At 27.8% G+C, this 27,859-nt stretch overlaps 7 protein-coding genes across 14 annotated transcripts; 3 read left to right on the top strand and 4 right to left on the bottom strand.

Annotated features, from left to right (window-relative positions):
- Positions 1 to 40: 40 nt before the first annotated feature.
- On the bottom strand, positions 41 to 1,682 carry LOC126918533 (ATP synthase subunit b, mitochondrial). The gene is made up of 4 exons (XM_050726544.1): positions 1,521 to 1,682; positions 994 to 1,158; positions 543 to 895; positions 41 to 379 (listed from the first exon to the last, which is right to left on the bottom strand). Exons 1-4 carry the CDS (start codon positions 1,546 to 1,548, stop codon positions 203 to 205), a joined length of 723 nt encoding a protein of 240 aa, XP_050582501.1. The 5' UTR covers positions 1,549 to 1,682; the 3' UTR covers positions 41 to 202.
- Positions 1,683 to 3,404: 1,722 nt separating this feature from the next.
- LOC126918528 (delta(3,5)-Delta(2,4)-dienoyl-CoA isomerase, mitochondrial) lies at positions 3,405 to 5,422 on the top strand. Its single transcript, XM_050726539.1, has 7 exons — positions 3,405 to 3,761; positions 3,933 to 4,083; positions 4,155 to 4,243; positions 4,313 to 4,440; positions 4,532 to 4,812; positions 4,914 to 5,040; positions 5,125 to 5,422. Exons 1-7 carry the CDS (start codon positions 3,713 to 3,715, stop codon positions 5,221 to 5,223), a joined length of 924 nt encoding a protein of 307 aa, XP_050582496.1. The 5' UTR covers positions 3,405 to 3,712; the 3' UTR covers positions 5,224 to 5,422.
- Positions 4,902 to 6,767, bottom strand: LOC126918536 (dynein regulatory complex protein 8-like). Of its 3 annotated transcripts, XM_050726549.1 has the most exons (4): positions 6,411 to 6,767; positions 6,055 to 6,295; positions 5,727 to 5,937; positions 5,421 to 5,554 (listed from the first exon to the last, which is right to left on the bottom strand). In XM_050726549.1, the coding sequence occupies exons 1-4, from the start codon at positions 6,418 to 6,420 to the stop codon at positions 5,429 to 5,431; spliced, it is 588 nt and encodes a 195-aa protein (XP_050582506.1). In that variant the 5' UTR covers positions 6,421 to 6,767; the 3' UTR covers positions 5,421 to 5,428. The 3 variants fall into 3 exon arrangements, with proteins under 3 accessions (XP_050582507.1, XP_050582506.1, XP_050582505.1); XM_050726550.1 differs by lacking the exons at positions 5,421 to 5,554; positions 6,411 to 6,767 and adding an exon at positions 4,902 to 5,062 and having other exon boundaries at positions 6,055 to 6,370; XM_050726548.1 differs by lacking the exon at positions 6,411 to 6,767 and having other exon boundaries at positions 6,055 to 6,370.
- A 471-nt stretch (positions 6,768 to 7,238) lies between these two features.
- Positions 7,239 to 13,385, bottom strand: LOC126918516 (cleavage and polyadenylation specificity factor subunit 1). The gene is made up of 20 exons (XM_050726498.1): positions 13,122 to 13,385; positions 12,834 to 13,048; positions 12,418 to 12,725; positions 12,089 to 12,339; positions 11,820 to 12,001; positions 11,447 to 11,737; positions 11,198 to 11,371; positions 10,965 to 11,102; positions 10,732 to 10,881; positions 10,512 to 10,673; positions 10,195 to 10,430; positions 9,805 to 10,015; positions 9,541 to 9,707; positions 9,229 to 9,472; positions 8,923 to 9,108; positions 8,602 to 8,850; positions 8,204 to 8,533; positions 7,860 to 8,133; positions 7,661 to 7,790; positions 7,239 to 7,576 (listed from the first exon to the last, which is right to left on the bottom strand). Exons 1-20 carry the CDS (start codon positions 13,288 to 13,290, stop codon positions 7,390 to 7,392), a joined length of 4,254 nt encoding a protein of 1,417 aa, XP_050582455.1. The 5' UTR covers positions 13,291 to 13,385; the 3' UTR covers positions 7,239 to 7,389.
- Positions 13,386 to 14,129: 744 nt separating this feature from the next.
- Positions 14,130 to 16,984, top strand: LOC126918525 (general transcription factor IIH subunit 4). Of its 3 annotated transcripts, none has more exons than XM_050726530.1 (7): positions 14,130 to 15,147; positions 15,300 to 15,424; positions 15,544 to 15,749; positions 15,833 to 16,006; positions 16,081 to 16,167; positions 16,353 to 16,568; positions 16,635 to 16,984. In XM_050726530.1, the coding sequence occupies exons 1-7, from the start codon at positions 14,634 to 14,636 to the stop codon at positions 16,639 to 16,641; spliced, it is 1,329 nt and encodes a 442-aa protein (XP_050582487.1). In that variant the 5' UTR covers positions 14,130 to 14,633; the 3' UTR covers positions 16,642 to 16,984. The 3 variants fall into 3 exon arrangements, with proteins under 3 accessions (XP_050582487.1, XP_050582489.1, XP_050582486.1); XM_050726529.1 differs by having other exon boundaries at positions 14,132 to 15,147; positions 16,660 to 16,984; XM_050726532.1 differs by lacking the exon at positions 16,635 to 16,984 and having other exon boundaries at positions 16,363 to 16,555.
- LOC126918531 (cyclin-C) lies at positions 16,979 to 19,096 on the bottom strand. 2 transcript variants are annotated; one of them, XM_050726541.1, is made up of 5 exons: positions 18,657 to 18,942; positions 18,479 to 18,585; positions 18,087 to 18,293; positions 17,713 to 17,964; positions 16,979 to 17,631 (listed from the first exon to the last, which is right to left on the bottom strand). In XM_050726541.1, exons 1-5 carry the CDS (start codon positions 18,686 to 18,688, stop codon positions 17,426 to 17,428), a joined length of 804 nt encoding a protein of 267 aa, XP_050582498.1. In that variant the 5' UTR covers positions 18,689 to 18,942; the 3' UTR covers positions 16,979 to 17,425. The 2 variants fall into 2 exon arrangements, with proteins under 2 accessions (XP_050582498.1, XP_050582499.1); XM_050726542.1 differs by lacking the exons at positions 18,479 to 18,585; positions 18,657 to 18,942 and adding an exon at positions 18,977 to 19,096.
- Positions 19,097 to 19,194: 98 nt separating this feature from the next.
- Positions 19,195 to 27,828, top strand: LOC126918526 (sprouty-related, EVH1 domain-containing protein 1). Of its 3 annotated transcripts, none has more exons than XM_050726534.1 (7): positions 19,195 to 19,354; positions 20,643 to 21,017; positions 21,816 to 22,137; positions 22,250 to 22,418; positions 22,667 to 22,692; positions 22,759 to 23,309; positions 23,529 to 27,828. In XM_050726534.1, exons 2-7 carry the CDS (start codon positions 20,998 to 21,000, stop codon positions 23,683 to 23,685), a joined length of 1,245 nt encoding a protein of 414 aa, XP_050582491.1. In that variant the 5' UTR covers positions 19,195 to 19,354; positions 20,643 to 20,997; the 3' UTR covers positions 23,686 to 27,828. The 3 variants fall into 3 exon arrangements, with proteins under 3 accessions (XP_050582491.1, XP_050582490.1, XP_050582492.1); XM_050726533.1 differs by having other exon boundaries at positions 22,631 to 22,692; XM_050726535.1 differs by lacking the exons at positions 19,195 to 19,354; positions 20,643 to 21,017 and adding an exon at positions 21,356 to 21,695 and having other exon boundaries at positions 22,631 to 22,692.
- Positions 27,829 to 27,859: the final 31 nt, after the last annotated feature.

Here is a 27,859-nt window from a genome sequence, read left to right as displayed (position 1 = left end):
GAATTTTATATTAAGAATGAAAAAAGTCACTTATGCATAATTTAGTATTATTTCTCAATGACATTTATTCAACTTAAAAGATTATGTTTATTTTATTTATATAATTATTTCAACAACTTTTGGATATTTTCGTAACTTTTTTACAATGAACTAGTCCATGTTACTAATAGTACTTTTATTTTCTCTGATTCAAAATAAAATTTTAAGCCTTTGCAGAAAGACTTTCAAGATCCTTGATACATTGCAGAAGATTAGCTTTCTCCTGTTCTGGTGTAATAGCTTTTAATACACTATTTGTAATCCATTGTACCATGTGTTTCTGAGCAATTCTACGATCTATATTATCTATTTGGGCATGATAATCCAAGACTTTTTTTACCTGCAAAGAAAATATACTATGTAACAAATGTTATCGTAATATCAATTTTTTATGATATAATTAGCTTCTTTATTTGTCTTAATGTTAATATTACAAAAAAATACAGTAAATAATAAGAATTTACTAAAATTTATATAAAAATACATAAAAATAAGCATGTTACCTCTGTGTAAACAGTTGTCAGATTTTCCCTATAACTAGCTTCTAACTGCATCATAATATTTTGCTTTTTTATATCATAGATCATCAATTGTCCTTCTGTATACCACTTTTCCTTTTCCAAATTATCAATTGCATCTTTCTGTCCTTGTATAACTTCATCTTTAGAAGCATTAAGATCATCTTCAACTTCATCAATCTTTTTATCTAGGAATGTTGCAAGTTTGGGTCCAACTTTATATGAAGCATATAGAACAATAGAAAGCAAACAAATTCCACCATAATATTCGTGTTCTAGGATATACCACTCCTTGGATAGTAAGTATGTTGAAAAAGTCGTTAAAAATACATATGGACCTAAACACAAATTAAAAGTTACATTTTATAATTTTATAATTAAAAATTACATCTTAAATTAAAGAAGTTGATAAGTATGTTACAAATTATCAATTTACCTGTTGCACCAGTTTTAGGGTAGAAAAAATGAAACCATTCATCTGGGATGAATCCAAACCTAACTGGAGGTGCTTCGATGGGACGCTTTGGACGTGGTACATTAGATGAGGTAACTGCAGTTGTTTGGATCCCACAAGAAGCTACAGCTTTCAGTTGTGAAGAAACTATAAAATAAATTATAGAGATAAAAGAATACAAAAGTGCAGAAATATATTCTACCTACTACTTAAAATTAAATATTAACTAAAAAACTGATTGCGATTCATGCTGTCAAATATGAATGTATTTTACAATTTATGCAACATATTGTTTGAAACATTATTATAACAATAAAATTAGTACAATGATATTTTAGAAGTAAAATATCATACAAGTGATATTACATTATTACATAATGGCAATAAAATAATCGATATAAATTTGACAATAAAAGAAATATTATACGGAAATGATATAAAATTAATAGTACATGAAATCTTTTGCAAAACAACAATTGTAATTTGTTATATTTAAGATTTTATCTTACTATTACGAAAATTTAATCTTGACAACATTCTGTCTCCCTAATTGTCACGGAAGAATCGAGGACAGCTTATACGAATGCACGAAGTTAGCTGCACGATAGTTTCTAAAGCATTTAATAGATAGTAGAACAATCTATCATCTAATACAGTAACAAATTAATCATACATTGTGCATAGCAAAATTTTCATCAAATATTATTATAATACTGTGCACATTTTATTGTATAGATATGAATTAATATTATTTAGAATATTATAAATTCATTATTAATAAGTCCCTATATCATATTTTTAATTGAAAACAGTACTTTAGAATGCTTATAATTTACAAATTTTGTAAACTCCTTAATAAAAATTACTGTGGTTTTTCTTAAAATTATGCAAATTTAAAAAAGAAAGTAAATTTTTTTTCAGTAACCAATATGCAATTTCAATGTACAAGTTTATATGATATAAATAGACACTTTCGAAAAATACATATTTAACATATTTATGTTTTAAAGTAATATTTTTAATTTTGTTTGCTCTATAATACTATTTTTAAATTACCTTTAGTTTTTCGTATTACATATATTAAATTATTTATATATGAAAAAGGACTAATTTGTAATTTACTATAAATATTGAATTTTATATGTAACTGGTTTAAATATGTTTAGTCGTTATATATGTATATGTTAATTATTAAATTATACATAACAATAATATTATATATTAGTGAACTATTATTTTTAACTTCAGAAATTTTTTTATAATAAATAATAGATGTAAATACAAACGTATTAATTATGTAATGTAAAATAAGGAATTTACTAGAATTAGAATGAAGCATGAGCATTAATTTGAAAAATAAAAAGTAACAAAAAATAACATTTTAATAACGCCATAGGGATATCGCGTGAACTTGCCTTTAGTATGATTATGCGAAGTTGACTCAATGATCGTATCTAAAAACAGTCTACATTGAAAGTTGAGTGACACTAATCGACAGTTAATGGTTACAGCCGCAACAATCAAATCTTATTTACACTTACCATAGAAATATTCGGTATAAACTAAGAACGAAATTTAAACTGATCGATTTTGTACGCGGATGAAAAATTGTACATTTGTCCAACCATGTAATCGCCGAGAGTGGCCGGATAAAGGAAGGCACTGACTTGGAAGACAGATAAACACTTTGTAAACTGGCTTTAAATTATTTATTATTGTTAATTAATAGTTCGAATTTCTTAATATAATTTCTTGTTATCTTATCCTCGACAACTTTCGTGTAATCTTTCTCAGGATTTAAGCTGCAACTTTAGATTATTTATTAACGCATGAACTAACAATCCGAATTTCTTGATATTTCTTGGTAAATAAAGTTGGGTTCTAAATTCAATTCAATTTTTTACTTTTAAGTATTAACTCCTTTCAGTACAAGTTGGAATAAACGATCGTTTGGAAATATCAATCTTTTTAAATCTTTTGAGTCACAAGCATCAATCCACGTACCTTTTTCCTGAAAAAATCCAAAATAAAACGCAAGATTGTAAAGACGAAACGTGTAATATATCAAGAGACTGAATTTCATATTTAAATTATATGTATAAATCTCTAAAAGCATGTTACGCTATCGCGTAAACGTATCCTTGTCTTACATATAGCTTTAGTAATCTAAAAAGATTAATATGTATACTTGCAATGTTGTCACCACGTATAAATGTTTTACAATTTTTTAAATAGAATGTATATGGAAACTGTCCAGAGGTCAATGTGTAATACAGCGATGGAAAAATTAGAACTTGGAGATTCCGAAGTTTGGAATCAAGCAAATCCGAAGTATCACAAGATCGTTGCTACATGCAAATGTAACAACCAACAATACGTTAGCTAACTTTGCACTCACATGCATGTGCTATAATGGCTTCCAATCTGATTTTACTTTTGTCAATTAATACGTAAACAGGCACTATACAAAACTACTTCTAAAAATTATTACGGTCTTACAAATAAAAGTTACTCATTTTAGTAAAACGAAAGATTTTTATTTGAATATTTCCCTTATTTCGACAAGTAGTGCAGGTCAGCGCCCGCGAGTACCAACCCACGTTCTCGTTTCTCGAAAATCACCATAAATCTGTAACAAATAGTTATAAAATATAAAATTAATAGTTATTACTCTTTATTATTGCCGTATTATTTTACAAGTATGGCTCTACTAAATACAACACGCTATTGTTTAGGAAACGTAAAAACACGTAAGAGCATATTATAATTCTATTAATTATACAACGGACTAATAAATTTTACTAAAAACTAATTTTTAAACTATCTACATATAAATTATAATTTTAGCTTAGTACTTTGAACTGCTCATAGTAACAGGTGTTTTTTTAAGAATGTTGAGCTACAATATATGACTTTTTTAGGAATTCAATACGCTTACAAAATGAATTATTCTAGTATCAAAAATCTTGATAAATATAAGACTTTAACAATATCAGTACCCAAAAAATGGATTTGTATGGTACAGTTAAATAGACCTGAAAAGCTTAATGCGCTAAATGATACTATGTGGAGGTATATATTTCTATTAAATCTTAATTTAGTTACATCTGAGATTTGATATATTTAATTTGGTGATTGTACAGAGAATTTAAGATTTGTTTCGATCAACTAGCTTCAGAACCAGAATGTAGAGTAATAATTCTATCAGGTGCTGGTAAAACATTCTGTGCAGGTATTATATTTCATTTTATAAATATTCAATATAGTTGAAAAAGAATTTAATACTAGACAAATGTTGTAGGTATTGACCTACAAGATATAATGAAATTTGGTCAAGATTTGGCAAAACATGAAGATATTGCACGAAAATCCAAAATTCTACGATTAAGGATCAAAGAGTATCAAGAAAGTTTTACTGCAATAGAAAAGGTTGTATGAATGTATTCAAAGTTAATTTTCAATTACTTATACAGCGTTTATTAATATTTCTTTTCCCTTTTTTTTTTAAATTATCTTCTAGTGCCCAAAGCCAGTGATTGCAGCCATACATGGTGCATGCATTGGAGGTGGTGTAGATATGATATCTGCAGCAGATATTCGCTATTGTTCTTCAGATGCATGGTTTCAAATAAAAGAAGTTGCTTTTGGAATGGCTGCTGATGTTGGTACATTGCAAAGATTTCAAAAAATTATAGGTTCTGAGAGTTTAGTAAGAGAACTTGTTTATACTGCAAGGAAATTTTCAGCTGCTGAAGCTTTACAACAAGGTTTTGTGAGTCGTTTACTTGATAATCAAGAGAGGTAAAAAAATGTTTATATTTTATACAAGTAACAAGATAATGAGATTCTTGCTATTTTTGAGAATAAGTAATTCAGTTAAAGATATATCCTTTTCTTTTCAGTTTATTAAATAGCTCACTTGCACTTGCAGAAGAGATAGCAAATAAGAGTCCAGTTGCAGTGCAAGGTTCAAAATTAAGTTTAATTTATTCAAGAGATCATTCTGTTCAGGAGGGTTTGGATCATATTGTAAGCTTCAATATTTTTCCACCTGCAATAACAATTATTTTTATATATATATTTATACATCTTTTCTAAATTATATATTAACAGGCCATGTATAATCAAAGTATGCTTCTAAGTGAAGATTTTGCAACTGCCGCTGTATCACAAGCTACCAAGGGTGATCCACCAATATTTTCTAACTTATAAAATTAAAATGTTGTGATACGTATTATATATATAATAATACATGCATACAAGGTGAAAATTAACATGTCCTTTCAAAGAAAAAATAAGAAATATTTTTTATACTTTTACAATTACTTTAATACTAACACCTTTTTTTAATAAATTGTACTTCCTTTAATAAATTGTTAATTCAATAAATTACACAACTGTATTGATCAAATTAGTGTTAAACAAGTGTCTGGTAAGTTAATAAAAGACTGTCCAATCTAGGTTTTTTAGGCATGACTTCTAATTTAGCAGCATCCAATGCATCCATAATGGAATATACATTGATCTCATCAGGTATTTTTACCTATGTATAAAAAATATAGAAGAATATTCTATATTTTATTTTAATTACACATTTCAATTTCAATTCATTTACATCTAAATTTGAATATAACAGTTTCACCATTTTTTGTGATAGGTATTGTGTAATAAAATTATAAATATAATAGCATATATTAAAAGGTATCAATACATACGAGCAGTAAGTTAATATAATGTTCATAATTAATTTTTCTTGTTTGTGGATCACATGCAATAGCCATCATGTTACTTATTTCTTCCTTTGAAAATGGTTCTCCAATTTCCATCATTGCTTTTTCTAGATCTTCTCGCATAATATACCCTCGATTTTCGGGATCTAATAATTGGAAAGCTTTTAATAAATCTTCTGGTTCTGCTGGTTTAAATCTAAATAGAAATTCAAAATTAATAGCTTTGAGATTATATATATATATATCAAGAATGTAAATATCACAAGTCACAATTTTGTATTTTTAGTAAAACTAAAATTTATAAGAAACTTACTTGCGTTCATTAATAGCTTTAGACATATATTCTAGAAACTTATTTAATGGCACACAATTGTTTACTACATCTTCCACTTCAACTTGTATTTCTTGTAATTCTGCTTCGGTGATAATACATCCTAATGCCCTAATAATGGTTCCCAAATCTCTAACGTCTATTTCACCAGTCTTTGCAGTATCAAATATATCAAATATTTCGCACAGTCTTTTCTCCAGCAATGTTGGTTCTGAAACTGGCACTGTATAAAAAATATGTATTAGATATGAAAATATATGAAAAATGTATAACATAAAATTAGAATAAGCAAACAGTACAAATTAAATAATAATAATAATAGTAAAATAATATATTACATTGCGCCATTATATTTTTGTATCTCTTACATAAAAGTTATATGATAAACTATATTTTATTTACATTCTTTTATATACATACATACATATATGAAATTAGCTTTCAATAATTGTTTGATCAATATAATGTTGCAGTACATACACGTTTACACACCTATACATTTTTATGTATGTGAAATCAACCTTCCTCTCTCATAGTAATGTATAATATTTTATATACCTATAATCTATAAATTATACATACATCGTGCAGATTCAAATCTCGTTAATCGCCGTAACATAATGCTTTGTCTAACAGATTCTCGACTTGGTTGAGTTGCAAGTTCCTGTACTGCTGATTCCATTGTATATTTTAAATTTATACCAAGTTATAGAAATATAGAAAAGATTTTAAATGTACTTCAAACTTTATAAAAATTTATTGCCTAAATTAATATTGTATACGTTTCCTTGACAAAATAAATCGTGAATTTAGCAAGTTAAAAAAACATTACATTCATGATCTGTACAAAATTCATTTACTTAATGTATTAGGTCATCCCATAAGTTCGTGCCGTTTTTCGAGCGGTTATATATGTTAAGATTGTTTACATACCTTTCAGTTTCATGAAAAAATGTAATCTCCCTCTCGTTGTAATTTCTTCCCATTTTTCTGGTAGGGCCATTATTTCGTCTCGATAAAAGTTCTCTTGTTTTTCTTTAAAATATGAAATGTATACACAAAAATCGGCACGAACTTATGGGATGACCTAATATTTATATACACTCACATTCGTTATAATGATTTATATTTCAATTTCAACTATGTTTACAAAAATCTTAATTTAACCATGTATGTTTTATGAAAAGTATAAATATAAGTAACTATTATTATTTGGAGCAGGAAAAATATTCTTTCAGTTAAATTTTTCACCATTTAAGAACCAAATGGAAGAATCTTTAAAGTATTCTTCTTTTGAAATGATGAAAAGGCACTATCTTAAAAATGAGCCGTTTGTCGATCTATCTCCGTAAGATCTTCTATTATTTCTTGTACACGTGTTCCAATCTTTTTTGCTACGTCTATCTTTTCATTGTTAGGTAAATAAAAATAACGCCAGACTAAGTCACCATCAATAATTCCCCTTGCAGGATTACCTTGAGTTCGAATATGACTTTTATAAGTACTAAAAAAAATAAAAAATAATGAATTGCAACAAATATTTATTATTTAAATGTTAATAAATAACCTTTTTAAATATAATAATTACCGATATGCTTTGGGATTTAAACCAGCAATGTGGCAAATGTGCGTTACAAGAACATTTTGTAACATAAGTAGTCTTCTATATGTTTTTTCTGGTACGGGTAAGATATAACCAAGACTACCATCAAGTGATGCTAACAAAATAAAATTATTACAAATCTATTTAAATATTTAAGTGAAAAAAATTTTTAAGTTGAACCCACCATACATAGTAACATGTCTTTTATCTGCACCAGAGAAATGCTTTTTATCATTTGCTGGATCTGAAACTCTGCATCTTATACGAAAAAATGTGTTTACTTTCTGTCCAAGATGAAAATCAGCTTTTCTAATCAGTTTTTGTCCTCCAAGACTTTCTCGCGATTCTGGTTGATACATAAATAAAGCCATATTACTTTCACCATCAGCCACAAGAAATCCTAAATTAGTATTGTCAATTAAGTATTCAATAGTATAAACTTCAGCTGGCCTGAAATCCTGAGAAAGATATTCTCTTAAAAATGTCCCTACTGAAGAAATACAAAATTATAAAAACACTTGTACTTACTCTACTGACAAGAGATAATGTTCTATATTCTTCTTGAAATCTTAATAAACTAATAGATTTATATACATCAGCTATTAAAATTAAGCTTTTAATGCTTAACATTTGATGAATGTAAATTTGTGTATCTATGAAAGCAACTCCAACAAGATCATTATCTTTCAATTGCCAAATATAAATTTTTTGACCAACTGCTGACACTAGAAAGCCAGATACTTGTGTAATTGCAGTAATCGGACCTTTTTGTTCTTTTGCATAAATTTGTTTGAATCTATTTTTTGTTAAAGGTTGACCAGGTTCAGGTACAACTTCAATTATATCAAATATAAGTATCTATAAAATAGAACTCTAAATAAAATCCAATATATATTTAGTGCATTTCATATAAAAGTAAAATTCACCCTTCCTCTGCTTGTAATATCTTCGCCATAATTATAATTTGTTCCCAATACTATGTAACCTTTTAAACCAGATCGTGTACCTTCATAAGCTAGAGAAACGTTCTTTAAACAAGTAACATGTTCCCACTGATCAAGTTCAATTTTAGTATTAGGAATAGTTTCCCATGAAACAGGTGAAAACAATACTATTGAAAATTGTTCTTGTGAAGGGTAAATAAATCGTTCTGGTCGTTCTTCTTCTGTAAATTCCTTAAAAATAATAACAAAAATGTTATTTTTATTTTCGCGATTTTATTTTGGATGTTATGCTTTTATTTATACCTTATCTTCACCATTGAATCTATAATAACTTTTAAGTGGTTCAGCTATACTTGTTATTACACAGTAAGTTTTACTTTCAAGATGATATGTAACAAAATGTGGTGTACATCGTAATGGTACTTTTCTAACAGGCCATGGAGCATCATATGATAAATGAGTTGGTAAAACACATATTCTCAATTCTTCCTAAAATTAAAATATAAAATGTACACCTACACTCTAACTCAATTTTAGTAATTATAATAGATAATAATTATTAATCATAATAATAAAAAATATAGATTATATTAATCTGAATAATGATACCTTTCTATTGAAATATAGAAATCCTTGTGGACAATTTATATTATTAAAAGGTGCAAATGAGGTAACAGGACCATCAATACCCATTGGATGAGTACGTAATTCACCACGTCCTGTAAGAAATATCCAATGAGGATAATCACTGCAAATAAATACACCATTGTATCCAGCGATATTACTAAAATAACGCATCATGCAATGTCGAGTTTCATTCATCATAGGTATATCCTCATCCCTTAGTTTTGGCCTATGAAAGAAATTAATAATTACAAATCATGAAAATAAAAACACTACAATTAAAAAATATATATATACCTTAACTGTCCTGGTATTATACCATGATCTAATTTTTTAAATCTTAATTTTAAATGACCTTTTGGATATCTATATGCTTGATAAATCTGAAGTTCAGAATCAAGTCGTACTAACAGCATTGGCCTATTTCCATGATGACCCAATGCTACCATTAAAATTTCTCGCACCTAATAGTTCATAGTTAATTAATTAATTATATTTTTTATTTAATTTTATGTGTATGTTAAAATATAATATTAAATTCAATTAGATTATTTACAATACCTGCATTTCAGGGTTAGGAATTTCATTTACAGGCGTTGTTTGTAATGTTGTAGATTCCATACTATCATGTAACACATATTGTCCATATCCAAAATTGCGGATAAGATAGGATAAGCGTAAATCAGGAAGAGAATAAATTTCTAGCGTTCCGCTATCTCTATATACTAATAACCAATATGTTGGTTTTATCTCTTGTAAATGTTTTTGCCACCTATATATGTCAAGAATATTTAAATCTATATTTTATTTTATATATTTAAATTTATATTTTAATATGAAGAGAATATAACATATTGAATTGAATATTCTAAATATGTTATGTAATAATATGTATATGTATATGTATTTAATATAATATTAGTGAATAACTTTGAATTGAAATAAACTTACCAAGGAGTTCTTTTAGATATCCCTTCGGATGTTTTAGTATGTGATGGTGTAGGCATTTGAAAAGCTGGTGCATCACCATACAGTAGATCATCTTCATTATCAATATTACCAACAATAGGTGGTTCTTCTATATTATGTTCTTCTTCAGGCGCTTCATCTTCTACATTTTCAGGTAATTGTGTTGTAAATATTCCGCTAACGTCTCTATAAGCACATAATGCTTCTATCTGAGGACGCTAAAATTTGGATAAAATAAGAGAGTTAATCAAATACTACAATAGAACAATAGTAAACACATAATGGCATTATAAACTTACGAATAATAAATTGGCTGCTTGAGCATGCAATTTTGCAGTTCCGCGCCCTTCTCTCAGAGTCAATAACATGACTTGTCCATCTTCGGAAAGTAATGTCACATAAGGATCTGCACAGCTTGCATGTACAATTGGACATCCAAGATCTATGGGCATGTGTTGAATCTGTAATTGTGATATGAATATTTATATTTAAGTACAATTGGAATAACATTGTATGTACCTGTTCAATTCCTTGTAGAAGGCGCACACCCATTTGAGTAACTTGCACTATGTATCTATTTGCACCAAGATTTCCAGCAAATATTGTACTTCCTTGTGTACTGAATCCACTTTGATCTACTTCATTAATTTCTTGACCAGTTTGCAGTATCTAAATATAAGATATTTTAATCTTAAACAATATACTACTATATTTAGAAACTCAAAATTATGGCTACATAGAAAGTATAGTACCATTGTTGAATCTTCTTGACTTAGAATTAAAAAAGCATGGCTTCCTTCTGCTTCCGGTCTTATTTGTTCATCGTTATTTAATGTACCAATAACAGTCCACATATCTTCACATCCTGGCAATTCAAATGTAGTAACAACCTGTTTTAAATATAAACAGTATCTTTATCATATCTTGTAAAATATTTGAATTTCAATAATTCACAAATTATTCAAAGTATAAAACAATTATTTACTTGAGGCCGAATAGAACGTTGAAGGACACAAAGTGCCCCATTTTTACCATATCCAGAAGTTGTAACAAGTTCAACATCAGGATCTTGACTATGTGAGAATTCTTCTGATAGAAAAGCTGGTTCACCCATAGATATGTTGCCACATGGACCAATATTTAACAAACTATCACATACCTGCAGGAATTTAAGTGCATGTTTGTAATACTTTATTGTTTTCAGTCAGTTACTTGTCATAATATATAAAAATACTTCAAATATATATGATGTGATCTGGATGGAAGTATGCGTTTCTCTCTCACTTCCATACACTTCTAATTCTTCTGGATCTTTTATATCTAATACATCAGATGCCATCCAATCTCCTATGAAATCTTGTTTTATTTTTTTTGCTGGAGTTTCTTCAGTTTCATTTTCTTCGAGTATTATTTCGTTCTCATTCGTATTTTGTAAATTTTCTGGTTCTTTTTCAGTAAATCTTAATAACAGTGAGTTACCAAGGCGTGATCCAAGAAACAGATAATTATCTTCACACATGCACACCTAAGTTTTATGATATTTTATACAGGGAAAGATGTTTTTATATAAAGTATAATAAAATTAAATTAAATTACGTTATGCTTACACATGATGTTAATACACTTGCTGCAGCTTTGTCAAAATGGAAACCTCTTACTGAACGCATACTATCCGCAAATAAGGATAACACATACAATTCTCCACTTTTTAATGAAATGACCAAACGATCTGAAGATATAAATGCAACTTGTGAACCTTCTAAGCTTATTTTTACTCCTTCTTGTGGTTCTATAATAATAAGAAGATATTAATAAATATTAATAAAATATTAATAAACTTAGCTGTATTTTGAAATATATTTTATTTAATACCAACTTAATGGAAAATTTGTACTGGTTTCTGCTAGACTATTTAAGGATACTCCATAAGGTGGTATACTTTGATTTAAATAAATAAGAGAATTTACTGCCATAATTAAAGTACCACCAAGTGGTTTCTTCACTGGTACTGCTTGATAGCAATCAAATGGTAAATTTGACACAGACCAAATTATAGGGTGCACTCTTTGTTGAATGTTTAATGATATTGCAACCATAGCACAAGTATCTTGTCTAACTGCAATACGTCTAAAATTTTACATTATATTTATTATTTTATTAAAAGTTGAATCAAACAAGTTCAATTAAACATATTTAAAATCTTACCCAGAAAATGTCCTTACTGGTTCATATAATATTAATAATGTTGGTTCATAATAACCATGTAAAAATTGTAAATCTATTATATTATCCATTTTCTCTTCTAAGCTTTTTAGTACAATCATATATGATGATAATATAGGAGTTTTATTGGATAACGCTTTTGAATTATCTAATAAATCTCCATCATCAAGACTTGGATCTTTCTTGAAAGGTAAGACAACTAATTTTCTACCATATATTAACATTACTGCACATCTACCTTCAGGATCTACTCTAACTATTGGAATATGGTGATGATTTGTCCACCCATCCTAAAAAAATGATACAAATAATTATGTCATGTTTTGGATTTGCAATTTATCCTTTATTTTAAAACATATAAGTTTTAAATATTTTTTAAATATTACAATGTTAATTACCCGTATTTCTTCTTCTTCAAAGTAATGTAGAGATACTGTTCTAAGGTCATGTGTATCTTGATCATACTCTACAACTGATAATTTTGCATCACGAAAGCTTAACAAAAGAGAATCTCTTTGAGATCCAACAAGAGTTACAGCTTGCATTGACATTACATTTCCGTGTAAAGTATATTGAGATAAACATTCTAATTTCATTTTTGGTGGACGCGATTCTAAAAAAAGCAATATTTAACTACGCTATTTAATCTGTTTCATTTCAAATAACAAATAATTAATCGAATATACCTGTGTATTTTTCTTTCTTTGTTATATCCACATCTGGAATTAAACGAAATATTCTAATAATATTTGCGCCGGCTACTGCGAGACATTTTTCTGAACGATTAAAAAAGTAACACGTTATTGCGTGCTCTACTCCTGTAGCCGGATGAGTACTTTTACATATTGAATACATTTTGTTATGACATTACAAAATCATATTCTATAAAGGTTAGTATACACAGTGTAATACTTCCTTTATTGTTGTATGAAGTTACATGCTATTTGATATAACGTACCACTACTCAAATACAAAATGCACTACTTCCAATTTATAACTAGTTGCATGTAACAATTACGAACTGGTATAGATCTGTGGTTCCCTCTAACGTGAATATCTTGTATGATAATAGGGTAAATTCTAGCGCTACGAATTTAACTGCATAGCAGCGTAGCCGAAGCAGCGAACAAAAGTTATTTAACAAATTTATTGATTAAATGTCAAAATTATTTATCAGTAACAACTGTGATCACTCTCAAATTTCGCATTTATTTTCATGACCATGGGAAAGAACATTGCCAAGGCATAAATCGCTCGCTTTCTAATATTATAAACTCCAATCAAATTAATGTTTATTAGCAGTAGTTAATAAGAATTTATCTTATTGAATAACAAATAAATTGGCTAATCAACAGATAAATGGGCTACTCTGCAACCTAAGAATAGGGAGAATCGTTAGAACGTTGAACCGTTAGAACTGTCACGCTGAGCTCAGAGTCTAAATAAATTTTATTAAAGCGCAAATCTTTGTTAAAGTAGTCAATCTATTATAAATATTCATTTTTAAATATAAATTATTTTTCAAGTTAATTTTTCTCGTTGTTTATTTTTTCATTCAAACGTTGAGTTAGTTTTCGAATTGTTTGAAGTTATAACTCGAGCAGTTACAGGCTGCAACCGCGCTAAATTCCCCAAAATCTTGGAAAGATCACACAACATAACTTACAATCTATAGTTTATGATTCTAAGTTTATTAAATATAAAAAATAAACGTAATTATTGTATTACTTTTGTTAGAATTTTATTTTTGACCTAATAATTTAGCTATAATCATAATTTTCTGAAGTACGCAAAAATATGAAATTGCTTACTTTTGTAACCAATAAGATTAAAGAGAAATAAAATAATATTTAAAATGAATTTGCGTATCTTTTATATGTTTTATGTTATGTCTTAAACCAAGCTATTAAGTGTTAAGCACCGCAAGAACGGTGAACGGTGAATTGTAGAAAAGATACGAGATTGTAGATATTAACTTTGTAGTTATCATACGCAATGTAATTTTTATATAAGGTATAATATTACTTGTGTGATTTGTTAAGATAGTTTATATTATTATCTATGTAAAAGGATAAATATAAATATATATTTATATTTAAAATTAAATACAAATAAAAGATAATTTTTATATTAAATATAATAAATATAAATACAAGTATTACTCGATGTTATATATAATTCTTCATTAAATATAAAAAATGTCAAATACAATAAGTGGAAAAAACTTGTTACGACCAGCTGGATTGCAATGTAAAAATCTTCAAGAATATTTAAAATCACGTCCACCAGAAGTATTAAACAAATTATATCATAATCCTCCAATTTGCTTGGCTGTGTTTCGGGAATTGCCAGTAATAGCAAAACATTATGTTATGCGATTATTATTTGTTGAACAACCTGTACCTCAAGCGGTTATTGCCTCCTGGTGTTCTAAACTTCATTTTGAGGAACATCAAAAAGTAGTTTTGATACTAAATGAACTAAATGTATGGAAAGAAGCATCAATACCAGGTGGACTACCTGGATGGATTTTAAATACTACATTCAAGAAAAACTTAAAAATCGTTCTTTTGGGAGGTGGAAAACCATGGACAATGTCAAACCAATTAGAAACTGATAGTAAACCTAGAGATGTTGCATTTTTAGATTCATATGCATTAGAAAGGTGGGAATGTGTTTTACATTACATGGTTGGTTCACAACAGCAAGAAGGTAATCTATTTTGATTAAAGAGAGTGTTATTATTTATGAATATATTCTTTCATATATTAATGAAAAATATTTTAAAATATATGTATCTTGATATTGAAAATATATCTTTTTAGAACTTTGATATGAATAATTGCTATTATTTTACATTATAGGTATATCTGCTGATGCTGTTAGAATTCTTTTACATGCTGGCTTGATGAAGCGTGATGAAGCTGATGGAAGCCCAGTTATTACACAAGCAGGTTTTCAATTTTTGTTATTGGAAACTGCATCGCAGGTACCTAAACATAATTATTACCTCTTCTAATACTGTTAGTAAACTAAGATTAAATTTACCAAATAAAAGTAAAACTATGTAAATTTTATGCTATATTTATTACTTTAAATACATTGTAGGTGTGGTATTTTATTTTACAATACCTAGATACAATAGAAGCAAGAGGACTTGACCTAGTTGAATGTCTTACTTTTTTATTTCAATTAAATTTCTCGACACTTGGTAAAGATTACAGTACTGAAGGAATGTCCGAAGGTCTGTCAACATTTTTACAACATTTAAGAGAATTTGGTTTGGTTTATCAAAGAAAACGAAAAGCTGGAAGGTAAAATGTAACATTTCTTTTTATTAAAATAGTTTTAATTATTTAAGATAAATAATAATGTTATATTCAATAAATATGTTTAGATTTTATCCCACAAGATTAGCATTAAATATTGCAACTGGACAAAATAAACCATTGTCTAGAGATCCAGAGAAGGAGGGTTACATTGTTGTTGAAACAAATTACAGAGTATATGCTTATACAAACTCGAATTTACAAGTAGCTTTACTTGGACTATTTTGTGAGATGTTATATAGGTATGTATTTGAAAAAGTCAAATACTCCCTATTGATTGACACTCATATAAAAGCTTAAACTATTCTGTTTATAGGTTTCCAAACCTGGTTGTGTCAATATTAACAAGAGATTCTGTACGTCAAGCTCTGAAAAGTGGAATTACTGCTGCCCAAATTGTAGGGTATGTCTTTATTGAAATAATTCTTATATATTTATCTTATCTTATATATATATATATATATATATATATATATATATATATTATATTAATTATATTATATTATATTAATATATATATATAATATAATATATAATATATTAAGCTATCAAAGTAAACAGTTAATTTGAACTCTGCTATATCAACAGTTATTTGCAGCAACATGCTCATGGTAAAATGATAGAAGCAGGTCCTCCAGTTTTACCACCAACTATAGTAGATCAAATTAAATTATGGGAAAATGAAAGAAATAGATTCATATTTAGTGAAGGAGTTTTATATAGTCAATTTCTTTCTCAAACTGATTTTGAAGTCCTTAGAGATCATGCTCTTTCTACTGGAGTACTAATTTGGCAAAACGAAAGGTTTGTTTCTATATTAAATATCTTATTTATATATATTTGTTAAGAATTAAATAAACAAATGCTTAGAGTATGAAATGTTTTGTTTTTGTAGGAAACGGACTATAGTAGTTACGAAAGCAGGTCATGACGATGTAAAAAAATTTTGGAAACGATATTCCAAAGGCTCCAGTTAGTACAGCAAGAATAGTGCTAGAAAACTACTGTTTACAAACAATTCATATAGTAAAATTTCATTTTCAATTATAATTATTTTTCATTTTTAATATTTGCAAAATAAATGATTCATTAAATATTTTGTTATATGCCGCAAAGTGTATAAAGTATAAATTTAAATATTATAAATGAAAAACAAAAAAAGTGTAAGAATATAAAAATCTAAGTCATTTAAGGCGAAAAATAAATATGATCAATTTTTATCAGTTTGTATCAATTATTTATTAACATCTCAGGTTATTTTAATGAAGAAGTTTAATCACTGCCAAATAAAAATTAACAATTCATCGTAATAAATTACACAAGCAAATACATATTGTATATTGAGATTTTTAAAAAGAAACTAATTTTGTTCTTATTATATAGTTACAGATTATCCGCGTGTACACAATATCTATAATTTTGAAACTTATTTTCTATTTAATAAAATATAAATAATTTTGATAAAATATACAAGATAATTTTATGTATTATAGCTTTATTTAAAAAGATGATGTAAAAATGTGATGAAATATTCAAAAATTAATAAACAAAATAAATCAATTCATTTGTATGTAATTTAAATTTACTTAATGAAAGAAAAAATATTCAATATTTTTTATAGAGTATCAGTCCCAAATATTAGATGATAAAAGAATTTGCTGTCAGTGCTGTGGTGGCGATGGTGTAGGTTTTGGCATTTTAGATAATAAACTTTGAATTTCTTTCTTTTCATCATATGTTTTCCATAGTTCATATAAATTAATGATGTAACGTGCGATCTCTTGAATTTTTTCCATATCAGCATTTAATTCAGCAAACCATGCTTTTAAATCTTTTTGCAATATGACACAAGCTATTTGTAAACATCCTAAAAATATTTTCAATTATATATCATGATATAAAAGATATAATACAATCTATTATTAAAGTACTTTTTATATTTTCCTACCAATAGCTATTTGGTGTGGTGGATATAATAAACATACATCTGTCCGTAAACTATCATTAATTATACGCCAAGCCAATGTAAGTAATTGTTCATCTGGCCCTACATCTTGAATGAGGATTAATAAAGGTCGATATGGTTGATATACTATTAAACAACAATCTAGGTGTTCCAGAAGATAAAATTCACATTCTGATATATGGCTTCCACGATAAGGAAATTCTTGTGAATAGGCATAATTGAATTTATTTTTTACTGAAATATAAAATAATAACTATCTTAAATCATCACATATTTCTTTTCTTTGATATAGACTTATTTCATTCGATATTTATCTTATTCTATTTATCACATATAATATACATACAATTACGTACCTACAGTTTGACAAGCTGCAATTAATCTATTGTGAGAAATAACTCCAAATTCTTCTACCTTTGAAGCTAGAAAAACTGATGTAGGTGCTAGTAATAAAGGGTCTATACATTTTAAGCTGTTGCGAGCATAAAATCTTTTAAAATAAACAGTTGCTGTGGCTATAACTTGTTGTCTTAGTTTCAACTGTTCACCCAATACTTGTATTACTGAAAAAGTACAGAAAATACTTATTTAAACTATTTAATAAACAAATATATGAGCATGTGATGCATATAAATGATACAAATACAGTTACATTGAACTCATGGTATAACAATATTTCCTAATCTTCGCAATATTAAGTCACATTGACAACATTTTAGATTAATTGACTAATCGAACTTTAGCTTACGATTAGAAAAAAAGATGAATAATTTTTGATATTCTTCTTCTGTGAAAATTGAAAGATCATGTTGTCGTTCTCGCACTAAATCCTGTTTATCTAGAAGCCATTGTTGACTAAAAGCATGAAGTATTTATTTGTATTATGAAATAAAATTGCAAAATAAGGGCTTATGAGAATATCTTACTGATGTGAACTTTGCCAAAAATTGCCAGCCATATTAATATTAAATTAATTGCCGGAAAAATAAGCAAGTTGTATATCACTGTAAACGTCTCTCGATTATTTCCAGATTCTAAAATATGCCGGTTTGCATTTATTCATTTAGTTGTTATTTACTTTAGTCACTACATATTTATAAAATTTAGTATGAACATCACAAATGTTAACATATTTTCATGGTCACTCGTATTATTTAAATTTATATTTTCCAAAACAACTTTAACGTGATTTAAGTAATCTTGTGTTTGAAAATTTACCAATTTCAATAGATTTAGTGACTTGTACCTATTTGATGCAACATTTCTTCATATCGTCCCATCAAATTTCCCTATGTTTTCTGCAACGCTATTTGTTAAAGGTTAACCTCCGATAACTTAGATTCATGGTTAGATCCATGTTAAATCCTATACCAGTAACTTTTTAGTACCGGAAATACTTAAAAAGACGTTTTCCCGAATGTAACTGATAATGCAACGCGGTACAAATAGAAGTTTTAATATCTCAGATATAACATACTTGTAAAGCTTTTCTGATATTTTACGTGATAAAATATATTACACAGTACATGTTTTGTGTAAAATAAACACACATAAAATGACTTAACTAAAGAAAAATATGGATCAATGTTTCTTTCTATGCGTGGGAGTATGAGGATGAAGTAATGTATGTATGTTTCACTTCGTCAACACTTATCGATCATTAATTGTAATAATTAGTTAATTTTTTAAAAATAAGTTAAAGAGTTACTTAAAACTATATTGCTATAATTTAACATTTGTTTCGTGAATTTGTATACTATTGTATACTGTTTATTTTCATTGTTTATCGTATTTTAAATATACTCTATAGACATTTCTTTTTTTAACAATTATGAAATGTAGTGTTTAAAAGTTTTATACGTCTGAAAATTATTTAGATAAATTTAATTTAAGAAGCAAATTAATTAAATTAATAAACATCTTTTTCATTTATTTTATAATACTTAAAGTGTTTTAGTTTCACTTTTGTTTTTTATTTGAATTGTTCTATAAAATCGATATTTTCATCTATTCAGTTACTTTATTAATATAACACGCTACTAAAATTACTGACATTTTTCCTTGAGCTTCTTTATGAAAATAGCATATATACATATACATGTATGTATATTAGTTTTTAAACGTTTTTTTAAATATCATTGAATTCTGTATCTATAAAACAAATCAAGCATTATATGGTACATATAATAAAAATTTGTTCTATTATCGATTCATAATTACAGTTTAACATTGACTAGATAAATGTACTGGAAAATGAACGCCTCAAGTTCAGGGACGTATTTAAATAAGGATACATCAACCGATAGAAGTAACAAAGTCAATACCGCGTTTTATAAAATAACTCATTATTAGATTATATGACATTATTATATATATGGTAACATCCTGTGATGTACATTAATTGTTAAACTATAATTTATTGAAATATAAAGTTAAAAATAACGTGTAGGTATTATTCGTTAATGTTTGATATAATATAGGAAATCGTATAATAGTTTAATAAAATGAGATAAATATTATAAGAGACTTTTATCAGAAAGTCAGGAAATTATAATGCAAAATAATTTTTATGTAAATTTTATGGAAAAATAATGTCACACGAGAATTCAAAGGTTTAAAGCATGATAAAATTACACAATAAAAGAGGATAAGGATTATAGTGAAATATTTGATAAGTAATAAAGTAATTTCGCAGGATCATGAGTAACTTAAACGTACATTGTCCGCCATAGAGACGTTAGCGCGCTTAATTATTAACAAGACTGTATGGGCAGCATCGATGAATGAATCCTGTTGCGCAGACCGGTAGCTTTCATTGTAAAAGCGTCGATAGCTAGCATATAGTTAGTCAATTTTACGGGGTGAATGTCGATGCGCGAGTTTTTGGCCAGTATAGTTTTTTGTGATTTCAGTGAAGAATCGGAACGAAAGAAATTATACGGTACGGTTATATTTTGGCAAAATGATTGATATTTCAATTGTGGAAGGTGTATTGGAGAAGATACAGAAAAAGAGATGTTTTCGAAACGAAAGCGACGGTCGGTAAAACCTAAAGGGAGCAGGCGTGGACTGCGAGTTCGAGTCGGGCGTGGGGATGAACTCTACGGGGAATGCGAGAGGGAGGAGGACTAGGGCGCTTCCTGTGGTTGGCACTAGCCTAAAAAAGCTCCATAAACAGAATCGTGGCCGAATGTCTTTTCAATGCAACGAAAATGGTGAAGTGTGGGAAAAAGTGGGCATTGAGTAAAGGCTTCGACAGCTCGAACCATGACAGAGGCGTCAGAGGAGTAAGTAATATTACAATGTCTGTGATACTTTCTGACGATTGTTCCGCTCCGAAACCTGAAATGTCCGTGACTATGGCTTAAGTTTTGTGCTCCTTTGATATCACGTTTACAGTGCGGCACCTGACAGTTCTGTCTGACCTCGTCCTACTCATTCTCCTGTCAACATTTTCGACACTTATCAATCATTGCATTTCAATTTCCTCGAATTTTACATGATCCTTCAAACGATTCTTCCCTTCTTAGAAACGTGTCATGATCGCTGAACACCTATAAAAATTTACACGAGTAAACGTATGATTTCGATTCAAGTGTTGGTGTGTTATCCTCTGTCCGTGTAGGGGTGACCGTTCATTCATTAAATCGATGTCAGCGCGTAACATCTGCTATCTCGTACATAATAGCGATTCTTCGCTTTCGCGTACATGTCGGTCTTGCGCGTTTTTACAATATCTTTAAACCAATCTCGATCTTTTATTAGTTTCAATAATTCTTACCAAGTGTAAATTTATGAATAAAATTTCATTTCCTATAAACCTTATGTGACAGAAACAAATTCTTTATACAGCTGTGTAATATTGTTAATTAATATTTAAATATATTATTAGTTTTGTTCGTGATAAAAATAATAATATAAAACGCCATAAATATGCTTTTACTTTGCATTAAATAATATTATATGTAAGTTTTAAATATTTTTCTAAGAAAGTTTTTAAGCAATTTCTAATAATTTTTTTTATGTTAAAAAATGTTATTGTTAATTAGTGGTCACTTTATAATTTCTTGAAATTTTATTTTTAGTGGTAACTATTTGGTGAGGGTTCGTGCCCAGGTAATGACAAGGGATGATAGTTCAGGTGGTTGGGTTCCTCTAAGTGGCGGTGGTTTAGCAAATGTTTCGGTTAGACGAAGACCAACTTCTTCAGGTGGACATCAGTCTAATAATACCAATGCATCTGGTATTTCTACTACGACTGTCTCTATTACTAGCAGTATACAACCTGTATCAACTACAAGTGTTACTAATACCCAAAGTCATGGATCTTCTAACAGTTCTCCACCTGGTGCAACTGAGAAGATGCATGAGTACCTTATTTATGGGAAACGCATCACTGATCAATCAGTAATATATATATATATATATATATATATAAATATATTTATTAGTAATTTAAATATATTGTAATATGTGTATTTGTTGTAAAATATTATACAGAGTTATTTTCTTTTCCTAGGTTGTTCTTAGCTGTACAATTAAAAAAGATTTCGAATATAATAAGGTAATGCCAACTTTCCATCACTGGAGGACAGGAGAGAAAAAGTTTGGATTAACATTTCAAACAGCTGCAGATGCAAGAGCTTTTGATAAAGGTGTTCGTACAGCTGTTGAAGAATTGTTAGAAGGTAAATTGTTAATTTAACTATAGCATCTACTTCCATTATAACGATAGAATTAATATATCTTACAATATAATGACATAAATTTTTATTAATTTTATTTTTTTGCTACTTTTTGTGGAATGTACAAATGGTAAGGATACCAATGTTATTTTAAATATTAACTTATAAATGTTTACTTCAAATAAGGTTTTAACAATATATTTTCTATAATTTAGGGTTGACCAATACAACATTATATGGCAACTCGTTAGATGTTGGGGATGAAGATGTTTTTATGGTATGTTATTTTGAAAAGAAATAGATAAGATATATCAACACATTTAAAATTGAATTTATTTCACAGACTTTAAATTTACCTGTGGAACCACCAGAACCACGTCCCTCATCGGATACACCTCATGGAATAGTACGAGTGTCCAATTATCATTCCCAGTGTTCAGATCTTCCTGATTCACATAAACCTATTCATTATATTGGTGGACCATCTATAAAAGTGCCACCATCTCAGCATCCTTTGGCATCAACTGAAGATGTTGGATCAGATAGCTACTCTTATGTGCAGCTCACAACGCTTAATCATGAATATTTATATCCCATCATCGGTGATCATAAAGGAGACCGATTAAATAGACATAATACCGGCAGTTCTTTGAAGAAACCAGATATTATAGTATCCCAACCTTCTAAAAATACTATGAAACGTAATATCCGATTACGATGTAAACATTGCCAAGAGCTGTACACAGAGCAGCACAATCCTAGGGGGTCTTGTGAATACGCACCTGATCCTATTAGACGAGGAATCGCAAAAATTTCGTGTCTGTCTTGTGCTCAGGGTATGTTATACCACTGTATGAGTGACGCTGAAGGTGATTTTACCCAAAATCCTTGCAGGTGAGTAAAATTTTTGTTGATATGTTTATCTAAGCTATTTTTTTCGATTCTTTAGAACTACTTTCTCAGTTGTATCATAAAGAAGCTTTCAAATGTAGGTTTTTGATATCTATAATGTATTCGATAGTTATTCAATAACTAAATCGTTATTATTTACTTTTGGGATGATTATCAAGACATAGCTAAGAATACATTATAAATCAATATTGAATTGTGCAGTTGTAGTACAGAAGAAGGATGTGGACGCAGATGGTTTGGTTTGGCATTATTATCACTGATCGTTCCTTGCTTGTGGATTTATCCTCCACTAAGAGCTGTTCATTGGTGTGGCACGTCCTGTGGAATGTGTGGAGGACGTCACCATCCGATGGAATAACTGGAGGAACCCTTTGATATCTCTGCTTCATACTCAGTTGAATCAACTAACTTTTCTTCATCACGCGGTGCTGTGGCTAATGTGTATGAATGTCATGATCTGAGTATGGGCCGTTGCCAGAGGTATCAAAGGGGTAGACAACTTCCAGTACATGCACTTATCCATCAGCGTCATCTCTGAAATAATTTGTTTTTAAAAAAGAAACAAAAAATTAGGAGCGAAAATTATCGCATTTAGCTCTGAGATCATGTATATTCCATACATTTTGTATATTTTATTAGCAAATGCATTATTTAGACACATCTGTACATTAACAATTTGAGAATGGACGTCGTTTAGTATTTACTCTGAATGATTGGTCCATAATAATATTATCTGGACTGACCAAGTATTTGTGATACATGGTGCACACTGTGAGAATTCAGTCAAGAAACGAAATGTAATTCGTTATTCCCAGTTTGAAAGCTAGTTTTCGTCTCGTATAAAAACGATAAAGAAAATGTTTGCTGTATTATAAGATTAAATTCTGCTGCTATTATCGAGAAAGAGAATTAGACAGAAATAAATTAAGTTTTTATTTTATTATAAATAAATTAAAGATATTATTTATTAATTTGTATTTTGTATTGTATTTCGAATTTCATGAAAAAAATTAAAAATAATGTATAAAATTTTATACACAAGAAATTATACACATTACTTAAATTAGCTTCATTTTTCTTTTTTTTGTTTTTAAAGTAAGATTTTGTATATTTTTTGTATATCTGAATCCAATATTGCCAATATTGACAAATTTGTTTTTTTGGCATTTTATATAATTTTACTAGAAAAAGTAATTTGAATCAAATTCAATTTATTTTTATTCAAGTACAGATTTTGAATCTCTTTTGGTAATTAGCACAAACTGGTTGGTAAAAGCTAGTTGCACTTTCACAAATATGTATTGAAATTAATGACTAAAAATTGTATCATGTTTTATAAAGAAATTATACGATCATTCGGGAATGATTGTGAATATATGTAGTAGAATATAATTTTGTTTATATATCACTAACATGCAATTCTGTTCTTAAGGACCTTTTGTATTGTGCTCTTTGTATTTACAAAATATTAATATTTATATAAACTACATAGTCAGTTATCTGTTAAATGGAACTTCTTACGCTACTATGTTGGCACAGTGTTAAATGCTAAATAATATCAGTATTTACTATTTACTAGCATAGTACTTTTAGTACTACCAATTTTATTGTTACTTCATGCACAATGAAAATAAGTATAAGAAACATTAAGTACATGTATTGTCAGTTTGAGGCTTATTATGTATATTGGAATATATTTTCAGTTTAAAACTAACTATATCTATATTGAAGGATAGTAAACTTGGTTTGCATAAAATAGATTGTTTACAGAAACGTGAAACTTTCTATTTTATAGTGTATTATAGTTCTTTAAGATACCTATACATACATGTATATGGCATTTTTTAAAAGATTCTGATTTATTGTATTATTTGCATACCTAATTATTTTTTTAACTACATTAGTAATTAGGAGGTAATTCGTTTCATTCTATATATTTTACAATAATTGAATGATATGAATATATCATTGTTGCATATTTAGGAGAGTAAGATATTTTTAAAAGAAGGTCGTGGTTGGTTTTTAGCAATAATTCCGCTTATCGATGATCTGATTATGTATGCTTTATAAATAATTGGCTTTATAAACCATAATGTGTGGTTTTAAAGGTTTATTTGTTTTAAGAATCCATATTTTGTATTCAAATTTTAGTTGACAAAGAATTAATTCTGATCTCATTAAATTGCTATAAATCTTTAAGCGCAACACAAAAGCGTAGTTGTTTTCTGGTTCATACTACATAATTATAAATGGTAATGCAGAAAAACTAATAATTTAAAATTGAAGCTTCTAAAGTGACACGATAGATAGAATCAATGAACATGATCTAAATGTTGTAGGGTGTTTTTACATCATTTTTGAAATACAATTTCTAATACATATGCGATAAAGTCAGATGCTGCTTTGGAATAACAAAGTAAATTAATTACTAAATGGCTTGATTAATAAGACTTTTGCAAACACACTTAATTAATTTAAAAGGAGAAATATGTATTTTAAAAACATACATAAAGAGAAGAATTCATTATTATTGTTTAATAAGTTTCATTATGTCTTACGTTTCTAGTCCAATAATAATAATTTATGTGTTTAGTTCATTTATTAATTAAAACTTTTTTATGTCAAAATTGTCTTATGCTGAAAATTTTAAGTCATGTATGTATAAATCTTGTATATCTGTGCAGTTAATGTAGTTTTATTAACAAATAGTTAAAATTATTTGACATAATGTATTATACATATTTAATCTCAATTAGTTTTAATTATTTTATTTCTCTTTTACTCTTAATCCGATCTAAAATATTTTTTATATTTCTTATTTAACATTAGATATTAAAATATCTCTTATAGTTTACTAATCTTATATGACATGATTAAATACTACAAATTGCATTGGCATAACAAATCTTACATCTGCTTTTGTGAGTTGATTACTTCAAGATTATATTTAATGATATCATAATATTTTATCTCTCTGAGCTTCATATCATTTTTTAATATATATATACATATATATGATTGCTGTGGTTTCCTAATGTTTATAATAATTTTATTATATTTGTTTACTTCACAAATAATTTGTAAAAATCTACAAAATTTAAATAGAGATGGACAGAGGGCAGAAATATCCATTTAATAATGGATTTAATATCTCTAGACAGCAACACTCTCTTATTCATAAAGTCAATTTTTATATTACAATATATTCGTTTTTCATATATTAATATCTCACTAATAAATATAGTATAGATCTTAGTTTTGAAAGCAACAGTTTTGTGTTATATAAGATAAGATACATTTAATATAGTACATATAACTACTAAATTAAATTTAAATTTGTACATGCTAATTCTTTTAACAGAAGAGAAGGAGAGTATTAAATACAACTTATAATAAAGATACTTCCAAGAAAATAATGATCTTTCATTTTGATAATATGAAAAATTGTATTTATACTTTTATTTAATAAGCTCAGGGAGATATACAACAAAAGTGGTATAATTAGGCTTCCTATATACAATATGCGTTTATCATAAATCAATTAATATCAGTCAGGATTTATTTTATACAGGAAATTTTATATAAAGATCTTTAGAATTACAAATTCACAAAATTCGGAAGAATTTTATTTAAAAATTTGCAAACTATATGAATATTAAATTGTTTACTGCCATACAAAATCGATAGTTTAATTTTGATATCAAACAAATTTTTTATTTTTATTGATTCAAAGTATTCCATTGACACATTATGTAATGTAGACAGTCTCTTTCTGTACAATATTTAATTAAATATCATGACCCATTTTTAGTTACAAATAAGTACAAAAAATTATTTTTTCAATAAGTCCGTTGTGATGACTCATACCAAATGAGAGATACATATATAATCATATTCACAGTGTAGTTTTGTATGACATTGTATGAATGTACTTCTATTTAAATTCTTTTACTTATGAAGTATGACTGTAGGTTGCGATTGATCTGAGATATTATAACGTGTCTATAATTATAGTGATCAATAATGTGCAGAAAATATAAATAAATATAGTTTGTACGATAATTATATGACAATGTTGATGATAATAATTATCGACACTGATATGTATGGATGCATGAAAAGAAGCGCAAGTTGCGTAAGCATATATAACGAGCTAATGAACGTGGGAACGTATGCACATATAGATACGAATATGTATACATAAAGTTAGTGTGAAAGTTGTCAAACTGGGAAAATGCATAAAGGTGGTGCCTGCCAGAAATGGAAAACATGTAAACAAATTAGTGGCAGTGCTCAAAAACGATCAGTTTGCAAAAACACTTATAGGGTATTTTCATGGATAATGTAAATGCTGCAAGATTAACAAATACAATTTTAATTTACAGATTCATTATATCATAAATGTTTAAATCTTGTATCATTGTAATTAAAAATATGTATCATAATCCAAATGTATAAGAAATAAATATATTGTATCATGACAAAATGTCATATAAATCAAGTTTGTTGTTCTAAAAGTTTATGAAATACAT

This window comes from Bombus affinis, chromosome 7 (assembly GCF_024516045.1).
Source record: "Bombus affinis isolate iyBomAffi1 chromosome 7, iyBomAffi1.2, whole genome shotgun sequence".
Lineage (NCBI taxonomy): Eukaryota > Metazoa > Arthropoda > Insecta > Hymenoptera > Apidae > Bombus > Bombus affinis.
Note: the sequence above shows the minus strand (reverse complement) of the source record. Positions and strands in the feature narration are given on the sequence as shown.

What these genes read in the sequence shown, in the direction of transcription:
- LOC126918533 (XM_050726544.1), bottom strand. Translation starts at nt 1,548, where the DNA reads ATGTTGTCAAGATTAAATTTTCGTAATA. An exon ending in AAGATTAAATTTTCGTAATA is followed by an intron (nt 1,159 to 1,520) that starts GTAAGATAAAAT and finishes TTTATTTTATAG; the next exon opens with TTTCTTCACAACTGAAAGCT. An exon ending in CCCTAAAACTGGTGCAACAG is followed by an intron (nt 896 to 993) that starts GTAAATTGATAA and finishes ATTTGTGTTTAG; the next exon opens with GTCCATATGTATTTTTAACG.
- LOC126918528 (XM_050726539.1), top strand. Translation starts at nt 3,713, where the DNA reads ATGGCTCTACTAAATACAACACGCTATTGTTTAGGAAACGTAAAAACA. An exon ending in TTTAGGAAACGTAAAAACAC is followed by an intron (nt 3,762 to 3,932) that starts GTAAGAGCATAT and finishes TGACTTTTTTAG; the next exon opens with GAATTCAATACGCTTACAAA. An exon ending in GTTTTACTGCAATAGAAAAG is followed by an intron (nt 4,441 to 4,531) that starts GTTGTATGAATG and finishes ATTATCTTCTAG; the next exon opens with TGCCCAAAGCCAGTGATTGC.
- LOC126918536 (XM_050726548.1), bottom strand. Translation starts at nt 6,347, where the DNA reads ATGTTATACATTTTTCATATATTTTCATATCTAATACATATTTTTTAT. An exon ending in AAAGCTATTAATGAACGCAA is followed by an intron (nt 5,938 to 6,054) that starts GTAAGTTTCTTA and finishes ATTTCTATTTAG; the next exon opens with ATTTAAACCAGCAGAACCAG. An exon ending in ATTATATTAACTTACTGCTC is followed by an intron (nt 5,555 to 5,726) that starts GTATGTATTGAT and finishes TTTTATACATAG; the next exon opens with GTAAAAATACCTGATGAGAT.
- LOC126918516 (XM_050726498.1), bottom strand. Translation starts at nt 13,290, where the DNA reads ATGTATTCAATATGTAAAAGTACTCATCCGGCTACAGGAGTAGAGCAC. An exon ending in CAAGTGTATTAACATCATGT is followed by an intron (nt 11,738 to 11,819) that starts GTAAGCATAACG and finishes CATAAAACTTAG; the next exon opens with GTGTGCATGTGTGAAGATAA. An exon ending in ATATCTAAAAGAACTCCTTG is followed by an intron (nt 10,016 to 10,194) that starts GTAAGTTTATTT and finishes TGACATATATAG; the next exon opens with GTGGCAAAAACATTTACAAG.
- LOC126918525 (XM_050726529.1), top strand. Translation starts at nt 14,634, where the DNA reads ATGTCAAATACAATAAGTGGAAAAAACTTGTTACGACCAGCTGGATTG. An exon ending in AGAAAACGAAAAGCTGGAAG is followed by an intron (nt 15,750 to 15,832) that starts GTAAAATGTAAC and finishes AAATATGTTTAG; the next exon opens with ATTTTATCCCACAAGATTAG. An exon ending in ACTGCTGCCCAAATTGTAGG is followed by an intron (nt 16,168 to 16,352) that starts GTATGTCTTTAT and finishes CTATATCAACAG; the next exon opens with TTATTTGCAGCAACATGCTC.
- LOC126918531 (XM_050726541.1), bottom strand. Translation starts at nt 18,688, where the DNA reads ATGGCTGGCAATTTTTGGCAAAGTTCACATCA. An exon ending in TTTTGGCAAAGTTCACATCA is followed by an intron (nt 18,586 to 18,656) that starts GTAAGATATTCT and finishes TCATGCTTTTAG; the next exon opens with TCAACAATGGCTTCTAGATA. An exon ending in ACCACACCAAATAGCTATTG is followed by an intron (nt 17,632 to 17,712) that starts GTAGGAAAATAT and finishes AAATATTTTTAG; the next exon opens with GATGTTTACAAATAGCTTGT.
- LOC126918526 (XM_050726533.1), top strand. Translation starts at nt 20,998, where the DNA reads ATGACAGAGGCGTCAGAGGA. An exon ending in AACGCATCACTGATCAATCA is followed by an intron (nt 22,138 to 22,249) that starts GTAATATATATA and finishes TTCTTTTCCTAG; the next exon opens with GTTGTTCTTAGCTGTACAAT. An exon ending in TGTTGAAGAATTGTTAGAAG is followed by an intron (nt 22,419 to 22,630) that starts GTAAATTGTTAA and finishes TCTATAATTTAG; the next exon opens with GGTTGACCAATACAACATTA.